This window comes from Scomber japonicus, chromosome 1, assembly GCF_027409825.1.
Source record: "Scomber japonicus isolate fScoJap1 chromosome 1, fScoJap1.pri, whole genome shotgun sequence".
Lineage (NCBI taxonomy): Eukaryota > Metazoa > Chordata > Actinopteri > Scombriformes > Scombridae > Scomber > Scomber japonicus.
In genome coordinates this window covers 17,046,447-17,062,178 of record NC_070578.1, presented here as the reverse complement: position 1 = coordinate 17,062,178, position 15,732 = coordinate 17,046,447, and the positions used below count along the sequence as shown (strand labels likewise).

General features: G+C 38.6%; 1 protein-coding gene across 1 annotated transcript in view; it reads left to right on the top strand.

Annotated features, from left to right (window-relative positions):
* smyd3 (SET and MYND domain containing 3) overlaps nt 1–10,583 on the top strand; it is an 86,329-nt gene extending 75,746 nt beyond the window's left edge. The window contains exons 9-12 of the mRNA XM_053340265.1: nt 1,206–1,293; nt 1,614–1,788; nt 10,043–10,151; nt 10,465–10,583. Coding sequence (XP_053196240.1) covers nt 1,206–1,293; nt 1,614–1,788; nt 10,043–10,151; nt 10,465–10,581 — 489 coding nt within the window. The 3' untranslated portion in view covers nt 10,582–10,583. The remainder of the gene's footprint in view (nt 1–1,205; nt 1,294–1,613; nt 1,789–10,042; nt 10,152–10,464) is intronic.
* The last annotated feature ends 5,149 nt before the right edge of the window (nt 10,584–15,732 follow it).

Genomic DNA, 15,732 nt, shown 5'->3' with positions numbered 1-15,732 from the left:
CTCTCTCTCTCTCTCTCTCTCTCTCTCTCTCTCTCCCCCTCCTTCTCTTAACCTCACTGCCTCTTTTGCACCTTTGTTCTATATAAGACACTTTGGTCTCACTCTACCACAACAGCACTCAAAATATTGGTGTGCCTCTGTGTGTGTGTTTGAGATAAGGTAAGAGAGAGTGTTCAGTTGATTTTCCGGGACAATGCCGTTCATTTTATTCAATCCACCTTTGTTCTGCGTACAACAAACGCTTTTCCCTCTCTCTTTTTAATCTTGTGATGATGACAGCAAGCTGCTGGGTTGTGACCCAAAGTTGTCATGGTGACAGATGACTGTTGACATCAAACCTGGGGGATGGCATTTATGTGCTGTTGTTTCTTGTTTTTGTTTTTTTTTTCTCTCTGCATATGTGTGTTTCTGCATGTGTGAAGATGCAAATGACAGCAAGTCACATGGTTTTAATAATAATCACTTAGTTATGACTTTGATGATCTCTGACTTTCCTGTAGCGCCGCGAGCTTGCTGACATTAATGGTTCAGAGTGAAATATCTTGACAACTATCAGATGGATTTTTTTCAAAATTTCAGTTTGCCCAATTATTTGTTTATAACCAATTAACTGCAAGAGTAATTCCCCACAAACCCTCTTCTTCATGGTAACATGTTAGCATTGTAACTGTGAGCAGGTGAGCATGCTGATGTTAGCATTTAATGTAAAACACTGCTGTGCCAAAGTACAGCTTCATGGAGCTGCTAGCATGGTGTAGGTGTTGAGTCGTATTTATTAACTTCTCTTATTGCTGTGATGATTTTTGATTTTTGTTGTATTTTTGCTCCGTATGTGTGTGTGTGTGTGTGTGTGTGTGTGTGTGTGTACATGAAAGCCTGCTTTAGCATTTTATTACTCATAGAACACCCTTTTGAAATGTTTTCCCCACTCATTTCTTTCTCTGTCTATTTCTTGATCATATGTCTACTCCATCAGCTCTTTTTTAAAAGCCCCCTCTCTCCTAGCCAGACACGGTTTCAATGAAGGACACTTCAAACACAGTGCATGATGGAAAATGATCTAAATCACTGCTTAAGCAACACCTAAACAACAATACTCTGTAAAAACTGTCACACATGCAGCATAAAGTTGGCATGCATAACGGTGCTATGTATGCCAGTATATATAGACGATGTATGAGTGTGTCCTCTCCTCTGTTTTCCAGGACAGACTCATGCTGTCGGGTAAAGAAGAAACACACCGCCTGTTAAAGGAGGCTATACCCAAACTAGAAGATCTGAAAGCAGAGTCCAGTATCCTTTACTATCCTCTACAGCTAGTGGACACTAAGCATTCACCACTCAAGGCTTCTCCACTGCCCACAGTTCACTATGACGGTGTTGATTTTGAGTGTCATCAGGTCTTGACTGTACTGAAATGATGAGAACTGAGGGTGTTGCTGTCATTTTGAATGTAGTGTGTTTTGGTAGTTTATGCACTGATAAAGTATTCTGTTTTTGTTTTGTATCATTTCTCTGTTTTGTTTTTTTACCATGAGATATGCATGTGCAACTTACATTTTTTTTTTTGGGCCTCCAATTTAAATGTTTCTCTTCCTTAAATGAACTTAAAGATTGGCAAGCACTATTGGAGAACTGCAGACATCTGTTATCAACTGTTGGTGGTGACGTGCCTGAAGAAAATCTGTACAAGCTCAGGATGACAGACATTGCTGTAGATGCCTCCATTCAGCTGGAACTCTGGGAGGAAGCTGTGGGATATGGGAAGAAGACACTTCCAGCATACAGGTGTGTGTGTGTGTGTGTGTGTGTCTGTGTGTGTCTGTGTGTGTCTGTGTGTGTGTGTGTGTGTGTGTGTGTGTGTGTGTGTGTGTGTGTGTGTGTGTGTGTGTCAGGGGGGACAATGTCATATGGGGAAAACTACAAACCTATATGTTGCACTGATTGATGGCTTTTATATTCTCAGATTAAAGAATTTAGTCATTAAACATGTATGTATACTGGTGGGATTTAGTGAAAAGCAATGTGAAGAAACAGACAAGAGTAACTCATTCAAAGTATGTCTGAAGTGTAACTCAAATAACTGTCTTTACCAACGCAAATTATTACTTCAAAGTTAATACTTCAAAGATTTGGGTTGCTACCCAATCTTGATGCCTTTGTCACAAATCATCAAGACAGTATTTTACACCAGGCTCCATCAATTTTTAACACTGAAAATAGGAGAGAGTGTCAGACAGATTATGTGCAGAGATGCAGGAGATGCGTAGTAACATTAAAATCTCATGGATAAAAGTTACTTGGGTATATCACATTAATCTCAAGATAACTTTCAATGGATGCTTTTTGCTTGTCTCTGAGTTTGAGGAGATTTCACAATGAGGTATCTTTGGCCTGTTAAAGGACAGAATTTCCTTCTTTTGTTCCTGCGTAGGAGCATTAAAGCTCAACAGGGTTGGTGCTGAACACTCACACAGGTATTTTAACTTTTCTGGTTAATTAAGCATGTGCACAGGTAAGCAAGGCATGTTGTAATTATGTGAGCTTACCATGTTTCATGCTTTAACTTCATGAACCAATAAGAAAGGTAAAGGTGTAACCTCTGATTGGTGAAACAAATCTAAAGAGAGGGTCATATAAATGTCAGTCAAGCCCCAGAAGAAGTCCAATCAGGAAAATATGTGAAAAACCAATGGGTAGGGGGACCATGAGAGTGTAGAACATTTAAGCTAGAATAAAGAAAACACTATCAGAGCAGTCAGATCAGAATTCATGTTTTTGTTTGGTCGTTATCATTCAGTGTCTGCACCTTAAAGTCTGGTTAAAAATAAACAGGTTTCCTTCTCACTCTTATCCTCATCCTCATCATCTGTATTGTCTGCCAGACTTCACAACAAATGATCCTTCACAAACAACATTATTGTTGTTATTCTCACATGCATGAGGCTTACATTTCAGTTTGATCTGCGCATACATTTACAACTTCAGTGATGTTCACACCAGGGCCAGACACATGTCATCTAATAATATGAATAAAAACCATGAATAGAAAAAAGATCGAATCTAACTAAAACATTGAAATTGAGCATTAAGGCCTGTAATGTTAGTGTAGCCTGAGAGAGCTCAAATTAAAACTTAAGGAACTTAACAAACAAGAACACCAAGTTGAGACATAATTTAAGTGATATACAGAAATGTGCTGCTAATACAGGAAGCTCAAGTAACAGAATCTTTAAATGGTGCTATATTCTATAGCCAGCCTGTTACCTCAATATGTGCTTCTCGCGTAGCCAGCATAGTTTATTTTGCCTGACTGAATCAGCAACTGAATTATTTTGTTTTTAAAAATACCAATAATGGAGAGGAGAAATCGAACAAGTAGATGAAAGTTAAGTAAGAGAACAGAAAAAGAAGAGTTTGCAGGGCCAACAAAGAAAATTAAAAATGATGAACAAAAAAATGTGACATAGAGATGAAAGGGAAAGCACAAAAGCACACGTAATTAACAGACACAATCTCTTAATAATTTCACTTACAATAGAAGAGTGGGGATTAGTGAAACCAAATCAGATAGTAGATTTATAAATAAGTTTCAAGTCCTTAAATGTACCACAGCATCAAAACACTACTTTTCATTTTCTTTTTTTCTTGTCTTTGACATCTCCAATCCTCAAATACCCTCACCTCTTCTTTCCTGCAGTGCGATCCACTTTCCATCACTCCAACCCAACATTATTCCCACCGACTTTTGTGTGTGTGAAACTAATTGATCTTGTGTGCAGAGCTCTAGTGGCTGTGCTCAATACAATACACACACACACACACATACACACACAGAACAACATATCCACAGGAAAGAAACTGTAATACAACCTATCAATAAATAACCAGACACAGAGCAGCAGGAAAAGAAAGATGGTGATTTGAAGAAAGGGATGGAGGGACTGGTGTGAAAGAACCAGAAAAATGGGTGTCAAAGATATGGAGACAAAACTAGAGTGAGGGATGATTATGGGGCTTTTAGTGGGATTATGTTTGGATGGAACTCAACGAGTGCAAAGTAAGCAGGTCTTGGATGAAGAAATAGAGAAGGAAAGAGGGGTATGGAGTAAATGGTGATCTACAACCTGAGAAGGAGGGAAGGCAAATGTGAAGGAAGCAAAATGAAAACTGCAGAAATTGGACAAAAGAGAACTAGAGGCATCAACTTGGAAAGAAGAGAAGACAATAATGACAGATAGAGAAGGAGAGAAAAGCGTGAGAAACAAGTGAGAGAGAGAGGCAGAGATAAGAGTGGGAGGAGGATCTTCAATATTCATCTCCTATCTTCCTCTGGGCTCTTCAGATGGCAGGGAAGAAAGATAGCTGCAGGAGTTCTCGATCTCTCCCTTTCTCTGTCCTTCCCTCATTCTGTATTCCTTTCTTCTTTTACTCTCTGCAGGTCTTTTATATCAGTTTGTCTATTCAGTTTGGGATGTATAGGGAGGGGTATGCCCTGCGCCTGTGTTCGAATAATGCACACCTGCTGCCGGCTGAACATGCCAAGCTTATTGAATGTCTCCATGCGGCACATATTGCACTGCCATAAACATTCTCTCTCTCTCTCTCTCTCTCTCTCTCTCTCTCTCTCTCTCTCACACACACACACACACACTCAATCACTCACTCACTCACATACACAACACACACACACACATCTAAAAAGCATCATTACTCTGAGTCTAGCTGTGTGTGTTTGTTAGATGGAACCTTTATTTTTCACTTCAATAAAAATCCCACAAAATTTAAATGTAACTGTGGAATTACCTGCCAGATCACCACAACCCAACCAACCCCACCCATCCATCGCCCGCTCACGTTCAAAGCCCCCCATTCCCCACTTCCCTCCCATAATTCTGTAGGCAACTGTCCAAGCGCAGATGATGTGATATCCCATTGACATTTCCGGAGCAGCAACAGTAGAGAATAATATACGGCATCATTGTTAAACAGCTTTTGGTTCGTCTCTACTGTACGAATAAACCAAGGATTCATCTCTCTAGATGCAACGTTTGCACTGGTATAGCTTTGTGAATGTTTTGGTGGTGGCTGATGAAATTTTTGCAGTTTTTTGAAACCAGCACCATAGCACAACTGTTTTTTTTCATTCTCTGGTGAAGACAAAAATATTTCTGGTTTATGGTTGGCTAAAGCTGAAGAAGACAAGTTGAAGGAAATAAAAGAATAATTACCAACATGTCATAATGTAACAGCTGTAATGCTCGGGGAATCACAAACAATGTAAGGGCAGATTCTCCCTTAACTCACTTGAAATTTAACATCTGGATGCCTCAGAGGTGTCAGCTGTAGTCAGTGGGATTTGTCAGTCAGTGTAGATCAAGGTCATCAACCAATTAGGTGAGAAAAACAAGGGGGGGAATACTTACACACTAGAAAATTCAGACTTTTCTCAAATTTTTTCCTTGTTAAATAATAGATCTGTTTTACTATTTAATCATTAGAATAAAAAACTCCAAGAAGGAAACACCACCCTTTGGTGCAAGGCGTCGCTTGGCTATAAATGGTCACAAACCATAAATGTTTTTATTTGGATCTCTGTAGCCCTCAATGTGCCTGAATTTCGGTAAAGAAAGAAAGAAAAGTAGGCAAAATAGTTCCGCTGTTTAAAGCTTAGATGTTCTGTGTCTCAGTAAAAGATGCAATGGTGGTGCTAAGTGTGCTAAACTGTGGAAATATTGAACTGAAATTACTGTTGCATTGGACAGAAAACCAAATACAGTTAAGCATAACACGGCTCATCTTTCCTCCATGTTTGCGTTCTCCTTCCTCTGTTTTCTACTTAGTAAAATAATCCATGCTTTCCTCTCACAAACAGCAGGCCGTGGATCTTTTGTTCCAAACAAGAGCCTCATTAGTTCCACTGCATTTGCCTGGAAATGCTACACTTTTCCACAACTATTAATTCCTCCCTTTTGCCCCCTCTCTTACTCATAGCCGAGAGCTACGGCTTTCTAACTAGCTGCATACGATAAGACCGTATTTCTCTTCAATTTACTCTCCTGCGGAAAAAAAGGAACGGGAATTCAGCAGACAGCAAGTTAATGAAATTATTTTAATTGCTGTGTGGTTCTATGTATGCAAAGAGGAAACGTAATTGGAATTTGGTCTTGATGTGTGTGTGTGTGTGTATTTGCATGTCATGGCTGTTTGAATCACTGGCTTGGTAATTAAATCAATATTGTAACTTGTTATTATTCATGGAGGACTAATGTTGTTGGTTTAGTGTTTGAACTTTCTATTTAATGATTCAATTTTAACGGGATCAGGGACCTCCTCTTTAATTGGTTGGTTTGTCAGTTAGTAGCTTAGTTTAGCTTGAAGGTATGAACAACAGGGCTATTAGCATTGTGAGTGTAAATTATCAAAGAAGCTGTTGAGTTTTAAATTGCACTGTCTGTGGCCACTACAAGTTCATTAACTTTGATTTCAAAAGGTTCAGAAAACAGTTTTTCCTTTTAACTCAAAGAGTGAAAAACTTTCACCTTGTAAAAAAGTTGCTGCTTCAGTCCATGAAGAAATAATTAAGATTAATGCTGTTAATAGCAAATGCAGTCAGTTTCTATTCAGCTTGATTCTGGTCTGTTTACTCTGGAGAGAAGCAAAATCTAGCAATTACAGCAAGTTACATACTGTAGTGTAGGGTGATTCACATTGACCTCATATTGGTGCGTTTGAATGATCATACATTTCCACTGGTGCACATGTACGATTCACATGTCTGTGTTTACAGCTCTTTTTACTTTCTCTATATGTGTGTGTGTGCATGTGTGTGTGTGTAAGAGCGAGAGAGAATGAGTCAGATGAAACACTTTAATGCCATGCAAGAGTGGAAGTGGAGAAGGGTTTGTGTCTCAATTTGCTTGGTCGGTGAGCATTTAATGCAGCTTTGCAATGGTTATATGGAATTAAAAAGAACATTTTGCATGTATAATCAAGACGGGAGAGGGTTGAAGGATAGAGAGGGAAATAGAAGGGAGGACTTAAGAGGTTGAGTGGATGGGAGGAATGAATGGAGGAGAAGGAACCAGCCGACCGACATCACCAACTTTAATCCCTGCAGTCAGTGGGGCAAAAAGCACAAATATAAACAGGTGGGAGCAGAGCAAAGAAGATGTGAAATAGAAAAAGATTAGAGGAGACGGGTAGAGAAGAAAAGAGGATAAACGACAAGTAGAGTCGGGTAAATGAGCATTTTGAGAACTGCAGTGTTTACCAACAACAAAGCTGCTTCCTCAAACTCCCTGGTGTGTATTTATCATTATAGGACGAGGATTGTCCCAGTTCTTTGTGTGTGTGTGAGTGTGGGTGTGTGTGTGTGTGTGTGTGTGTGTGTGTGTGTGTGAGTGTGTGTGTGTGTGTGTGTGTGTGAAAGAGAGAGAGAGAGAGAACTGCCTCTTTAAAGCATGTGTGTACACATATGATAATTGTGTTGTATATATATTATGAGGTCATTAAGCATTAATTCATATTTTCATATACTTCATGTGTGTATCTTAATGCACAAGGTCCACTAATTCAGTTATCACTGAATTATTTAAATTCATGTAATTGAATTAAATTAAATTGTGTCAAAGTTCATGCAAAAAATGCTGAAAATGAAAAAAAGTATAAAAATTGTTACGTTTGAAAATGCGTGTGTGTGTGTGTGTGTGTGTGTGCGTGTGCTTGTGCTTGTGTGCTATAGGACGGTTGGCAGGAGTGTCTTAATGTCAAAATGATTGATCAGGCTGATCACCTCTGGCTCTATCACCATGGATACACCCATCACTAATCAAAGCCATGGCATCAAAAGAAGTGACGCTCCCTCTTTCTGTGTCCGCTTGTGTCTTAGGAAGATTAGCTTTTAGGAAAAGAGAGACACTGAGCACCAATAGTGTGTACATTCATGTGTGTATATTTGCAGTATCTTCATGCATAAATACACATGGACGCTGTGTACATGCTTGTCTGAATGCATTTGTGTGAATGTGTCTTGTGCTTGTCTGTGTACTGTATGTGTGACTGAGATATTCCAAAAAGAGGAAACTCACAAAAAAGCAGATACACACACACACACACACACACACACACACACATACATGCACATTCAAGGAGGTTTGGATAAACAAACATGAACACATGCATATTTTTACTTGCACAAACTTGAATATTCTCTTTTTTTTTCTCTGCTGTTATTTCTCTTTTTTTACTCTCACTGTAACACAACTGCATGCAGACACTGACTGGCAAAGTAAATTGTGTTTGTCTCTGTTGTCCATTTCAAACAGATGACTTTGTTGTCTGAGGTCTCTGCCTTGAATGTCAGCAGTTTGCTTCAGGCCTTGGAGTGACAAACATCAAACTGACAGGCGAAAGTGGATGGTTAACTATATAAGTGTTGCCCCTTACAGTGTACACTTCCATTTAAAACTTGGCCTTATGCAACATTTTGTGAGGCTTTCTTGCACAAGTTTTCCAAATTACGTTCACCAAACTGTCTTAATTGGATAAACTTGTTGTAAAATATATATTTTATTTCAGTAATGTAATTGTTTTAACAAAATTCAAATTAATTCAGATCAAGGTGTTATGATTCCTGTCAAATTAGTTTTTTTACCTGGTGGTGCAAGGCAGACTGTTAATGGCTTGTACAACAGGTTTGAACCACCCATCTATGTTGGTGACGCAAGTATGAGCAAAGTGATCACTCGTGTGCCACTTAAGAACAAATCTGTTCGTACAAGTGGTTTTTGCATGATGCCAAATGTATGATTTCAAATGAGTCAGATCATTTCCTTACAGTCATATAGAATAACTACCAATTCAATGTCATTTTAAAATGTCTTTTTGTCTTTTGATGTAGTTCAAGGATCAAGGACAGCGCCTGTGGTCGCTCCCATTTTTAGAATATATGCTTCAATTATTGTAACGTCACACTGCTCAGCTTCCCTAGGAGAGCTTCTGCCTAGCTTTTAGAGTAGATTCAGGGTGATTGTTGAATCTCACATTCAGGACGCATTATGTCCCTGTCATGAAACTTTGGACCAAGTAAGCACAACCAGTCTGCATGTTATTTGTGAACCTAGGGGGTATTTTGTGGGGAAAACTGCAGGATTTAGGGGTGACAGGTCAGTTGAATAGATAGATTGATTATTGGTTATTTATAGGTGTGTAAAAATTAAAACTTGATCTGAGAAGTGATTTAAGTAATTTTTCAAACTAAAATTCCAAACATTCTCTGGTTGCAGTTTCTCCAGTGGGAGGTTTGCTCATATTGTCTGTTTATATGTCCAAAATTCAGCTGCCAGGGTTCTCACTGGAACCAAACCCTGGCAGCACATCACCCCCACACTCAAACAGTTGTACTGGCTTCCTGTTAAGTTTGTATTACTTTCAAACTTCTCCTCCTCACCTACAAATCTATTCATACACCCCAGTACTTAACGGACCTCCTCCATGTTCTCCACCGTTCATGGGACCTGCGCTCTGCCGACTTGGGCCTGCTGTCCATCCCCCGCACCAGAAGGCGAACCTTTGGGAGCAAGGCCTTTAGTGTCACAGCTCCTACCCTTTGGAACTCGCTCCCTCAGGACATTCGCCAAGCACCGACTCTGGACTCTTTTAAATCACAGTTGAAAAGGCACTTGTTCCTGCAGGCTTTTGCCAGCTAAATGTGTGTCTGTACTGTACTGTTGTTGCCTGTGTTTCTTGTTATTGTAAAGCGACCTTGGGTTTTGTGAAAGGCGCTATACAAAATAAAGTTATTATTATTATATATATTATGTTTAAGTTTTTAATTTTGGTGGACAAACAAGACCATTAAACATGTCCGGTAGCCCTCTGGGAAACTGTGATGGACATTTGTGATGTTTATAGATCCAAAAATGGCAGATTAATCCATAATCAGAATGATTGTTTAATTGTTTAATCACCAAACCAACAGAAAACATGATCTTCCCCATAGCCCTGTTTCCATCTATTCTTTATGTCTTCCTTCTTACAGACAATACTACCCTGATCCCCACCCGGTTCATGGAGTCCAGCTGATGAGAGTTGGAAAGCTGCAGCATTACCTGGAACACATCAAGGATGCCTTTGATACATTCAGACAGGTGCGTGGGATGTTTTTTACAGCAATGGTCTTATTGTGATACGTTTCCATCATATTCACTATGTTAATTGCTGAGGTCTGGGACATGGTGGCAACAAGGCCTGAAAACAAGTAATAAATGTATTCAGATATTCACACAGGTTTTTACCATATTATCTTATCCACTCACTGTATATGGAAGTACAAATGGAAGTTGCATTCAAATATTTTCCCACAGTTTCTCTTGTAAACATCAGCTACATCTTAATTTCAGCAGGAACAACATCTACTACTATCTACAGTCTTGAAATATTTGTTTCTTTCTAAATTCCCAGGCTTATGAAATTATAAAGGTCACTCATGGTGAAGACCACCCATTGACCGCTGATCTGTTGATGAAGATGAAGGAATGTCATACTGAGCTGGATCAATATTCATCCAGCAGTCACTAAAACACAAAAACAAAGTATGGACTCAATGGACTGATTTTACTTTCTGACTTGCTTCTGTAAGTATATTCATCAACTTTAATCACCAAAATCACAAAAGACTGAATGTAAAGTCAAGTTTGTAGTATTTGTTATACAAACACTGGAGAGATGTACATTTTTGTATTGAACATTTTTAACTGATGAATGTTATCAAAATGAAATCAGTATGTCTACACAGTGGGTTTGTCACTTTCTCACGGTGTGGAACTGCATGATGAAATTTACCTTGATGACAATTTTTCATTTCGTAAAATGCTAATGACATTATTTAGAGGTACTCTGTGGACTTGTTGACATCACATTTTTTACTGAGTGGGTCCCTGTTTTGTTTGTCTTATGCATTTACACGACGGTGCACCTGCACACAGGTGATGATACTGTTTACAGAATCTCTGCAATAGTTTCACACTTTTAATCTACAGCAACATTATCCGGCAAGTCACTGTTGTGTTTGCAACAAAAATATATCAGTTGCACCAATAACTTTCACATTGTACAATCTGGTCTCTGAATGATCAGCCTACTACTGTAACAAATCAACAGTAAAACCTGCTTGGAAATAAAAATGACTAGTTTCAAATAATAAATAAAAAACATCAAAAGAGAACAGACAATATATCAAAATCACTTTGTTTTTGGCAGCTTGTTCTGACATGTTTATATGTCTTGGACCAGCCCTGAGCTAATCTGCCATAGGCCTAGACTGCTGTGGGACTTCCCATGATGCACTGAGCTTCTCCACCACTTATAACTTACTGTAACTTCTTTCCTGGAGTTTGTGTGCTCACTCATGTCACAGATTGATGCAGAAGCCCCTGGGCATGGACTGATTGACACCCGTACATGCTGCTGTTATAATCATCATTAGTCATACTCCATTACTATCATTGTTGTTGTTACTGTGCCTCTCTCTGTCTGTCTCTCTCTCTCTCTGCCTCTCTCTCTTTCTCCATCTCTCTGTCTCTATCTCTATCTCTATCCATCTTTCGGTCTCAATACAACTAGTCAGATGGTCGCCCACATAAAGCCTGATCCTGCTTCAGGTTCCTTCCTGCTAAAGTTTTTCCTCGCCACTGTTGCTAAGTGCTACTCATGGGGGAATGTTGGGTCTCTTTTTTTGTAATTTGGCATTAAATATAAATAAAACTGAATTGAATTGTTTAAATTACTATTGCAGTTTTGGTGTATACTGTAGCCTATTATTTCTTGTTTAGCTTCCCAGCATAAGTTACATTTATAGACATACAAAGCAATAGATCCTAAACTTCCCCGTTCTCTGTGTGTGTGAGAGAGACTGCAGTCCCCTGTCTCCTGTGTGTAATCTGCAGATTCCATTGTGATGAGGGATCTCATGTCCACAGTGTGTGTGTTTGTGCGTGCATGTGTGAGTGTTGTTTTAGTAAAGTCATGTTCTAAAAACTTCCATCTTTGCTCTTCACATATCCATCACACACACTTCCCATGTTAATCCGTGTTTTTGTGTGTGTTACTCTGTCAGTGTGTAAATGCGGAGTTATGCCCAAAGTGCGTCTGTGATGGAATGTGGTAATGTGTTTCTCACACACACACACACACACAGTTCGCAAAACTGATGACAGCATTTCCTCTCGGAGGGTGTGTGTGTGTGTGTGTTTCTATGGGTTATGGGAGGATTATGGTGATATTATGGTTGCTTTGAGGTTACAAATAAAAGGTTTTGCTTTTCTGACACTTTTTTCTCTCTCAGTCGACATGTTGGACCCAAAATCCTGCACCCATCCTGGATTAGTCAGATGTGAATTACTCGTTCTACTACATATAAATAGTTCTATTTTTCAGTCATTGACATTTATAAAAAGAAAGCACTCAGATTACATACTATAATCTAATTTAAATCAATCAGTCAGCTTCTCTTTATCTCTAGATTTATTTGACTGATCATTTTCAGGTATAAGAAAATTGGTCGCCACATTTTCTGCTACATGTTACTGCTCACTCTGAGTTAAAGACCAGAGATCTTTACATTCCCTGCATATCTTAAAGGTCTGTAACAAATCAATAATGTCATTAAAATATTTAATTGTTAAAATGGAGATCATTCCCTCAAATGTGCTGAAAATTGGATTAATCAATATAGGTTTACTTTTGAAATATTGTTTCATTCATACATACTATATAAAGGTTTTTTTTTATTGCAGCAACAGCAGTTATTGTAACCTAATAATTCTGATATGTGTGGAAGGTCTAGAGAAAAAATAATTGTATCTGCAGGAGATTGAATGAAATGAATGTGAAGATTGAAAGGAGCAGTGCAGCAATGACACACCAGGACTGAATGGCCTGTGGAAGAGACAGTCCCGCTGTACAATACCGCAGTTTCTACCTCCATTACTCACTTCATTGGCTCTGTTGCTTTCTGTCTCTCACTCTCCCTTTCTCCTCTCTCACCTCATAACGGCCATCAAATTAGATTTACTATCGCTTAGCTATAACCCTCTGTCTCTCCATCTCTCTGTCACTCACTGTCTCCCTCCCGTTTTCTGTCTCTCTCACTCCCCAAAAGGCTTTAAAATTAGATTCACCATCCGTTGGTGTGTCTCTCTTTTTTCACTGCATTTCTCTGCAGGCAGACTGAACCAATCAGAAAAGGACACTGCAGTGGTCTTAACCCATCTTCATTCACTCACCCTTCTGCCACCCCCCCCCCCACCTTTCAATTTTCGCTCTCATTTTAGAGATACCCCCCTGCACCTCTACCCTCTCTCTTCACTCTCCCTTTATGTTCCCTTTCCTGTTCTTATTATATCTTCACTTATAGGCACACGTTTTTTAATTTAGTTAGTTTCAGTTTTCTAAGTTCTTAACCTCAGTAAAGTATTTTAATGGACAGTTTGTGTCATATTGTTCAATAGTTCAGTACATGAAATCACCACTTCATAAAACTGCAATTTGATCCTTTAATTTTTAAAAATCAGCAGTTATTAGGAGCGTATTGTCTTCTCTTTCCTCTGTGAGAGAAAGTGTAATAATGTAGATACAATCCCAGATATCATTTCTCAGTTATCTTCCCGTGTTTCAGGGTCTCAGTGGTAACCAGCTACTAGATAATACCATATATTCATAAGTCATTTCACCTTGAATAAAAAGCAAGACAAAACTGTATCTCCATCCCATGTAAATCCCACGTCTCCATCTCGACCTCATCACTTTTGCTTCCATCTTTGATTGGACCACTTTTTAATCACAGCAGGCTCTTGAAACCAGAGGAGTCTATTTGCTGCTACCTGAAAGTATTTAAATTTTTACCATGAGCCCTTTCTTCTTTTTTCTGTGATAATTTCGAACCACTGATTGCAGCATGGCTCTGTTAGTCTGTTGGTCGCTCCACCCCTTTGCTCCATACTGAAATATTACTTAATGGATCTCCATGAGATTTGGTCAGACATTCAGACGATGAATCCTACTGACTGTTTGGTAATCTCTGATTTATCAGCTGTTGCACTGGTCAAAGTTTACATTTAATCTGTAAAATATCTCGACATGCAGGCTGGTAACATTTTTAAAGAATGGAACATATTTCTCAAAACCTTTGATAATGGATGTTATATTTAATATTCATTTTGACAGTCAATGCAATATTATGCTTATTTGTTCCGAGAACAGATTACCTGTTAATATGAAGTGATAACCATCAGTGGAGGGCCTGCAGTAACTGAGTCTTTGGATATTAAGACTAATATTCACACTTCAGTCATAAGCTTCTACTTCCTGTCTGCTGAGTATTGTCGGCCTTAAAACCAGACAATTGGTGTACTTACACCAACAGCTGGACTGGTGTTGTATACACTTAGCTCTGAATATTGATACAAAGTGATATTAGGAGGAGTGTGCTTCAAGTGTGGGTTTTTAACTTTTAAAGTTCATCTTATTAAGTTACAATGACTAAATGCATATTCTTTATTCTAAGTTAAATTCTTGAACATTCAAGTTTTTTGTGGGTTTTTTTGTTCAAGAGTTGATCAGTGGGATACATTTCCAGTTTTAGTACACTGTTCAGACAATTTCATTTTCTTAGAACACAAAGTTTTCTAAATTCATACAGACACCTGATTACAAATAGCTATTTAAAGCAGTTGGAAACCAGAAGATTCAGACTGCTTTAAAAACACATATTACTTAAATTAATCAGCTACCAACCTTGGGAACAAATACAAGAAATTCTTGACTTAAGTGAGGAAATTAGATGCACATCTCTGATGTAGATGATTGACAGACATTTGAGTTCAGAAAAGAGAGCAGTATCACATTTGCTGAGTGCTATGATTGCATATTAAAATGTTCTATAAAGAAATGCTTTTTATAACCTGAAATTCCAGGAATCCATTTGTTAACCCTCGTTGTCCTTCCTAACCTCACCAATCTCATTTCTCTCGCACCTGTGCATTTCTTCCTCACCTCATCTATCTGTTTTCCTCAACTACAGTACACTCTTTAACTCCTTATCTTCCTCTTTCCTTGTGGTTCCTCTTTTGCTACTTTTCTTCTTGTCTCATCTCTTCCTTCCCTCAATCTATCCCTTCCTCCCTCCTTTCTCTTCGTTGCTCTGTGTGTGGGTGATCAAAGCTGGCTTAACAGGGCAGTGTGTCACCCAGAGAGCAGCCTAAAGGCTAGTAGAGATACCAACACACACACACACACACACACACACACACACACACATACATACAGTACACACAGTGCAGATGTGATTTCTAGTATAAAACAGGCACACAGTCTGAACATCTTAACACCTTTGCCTGAGGCACCATGTCCATGTTTAAAAATAAGTCTTCACTTTTCATCTTAACCACCTTAACTAATGGACACAGATATGTTAACAGTGTGTTTGTAGATGGTAAAGATAGACTGTTGCTTGTTTAACTTAAAGGTGATTTATGAGGAAATAATGAAACCATGTAACTTCTTATATTGAAGTTTTTGAAGCATTTCTATCTGTAATCTCTTTTTCAACAACAATGTGAAATTAATCATACAATAAGTATTAAAAAATCGGTTTCTATTTAATATGTTATTAGCAGCAGTTCTTGGGAGAGAATTTGAATCATTTTGCGTCACACTGTGTAATTTTGGGAT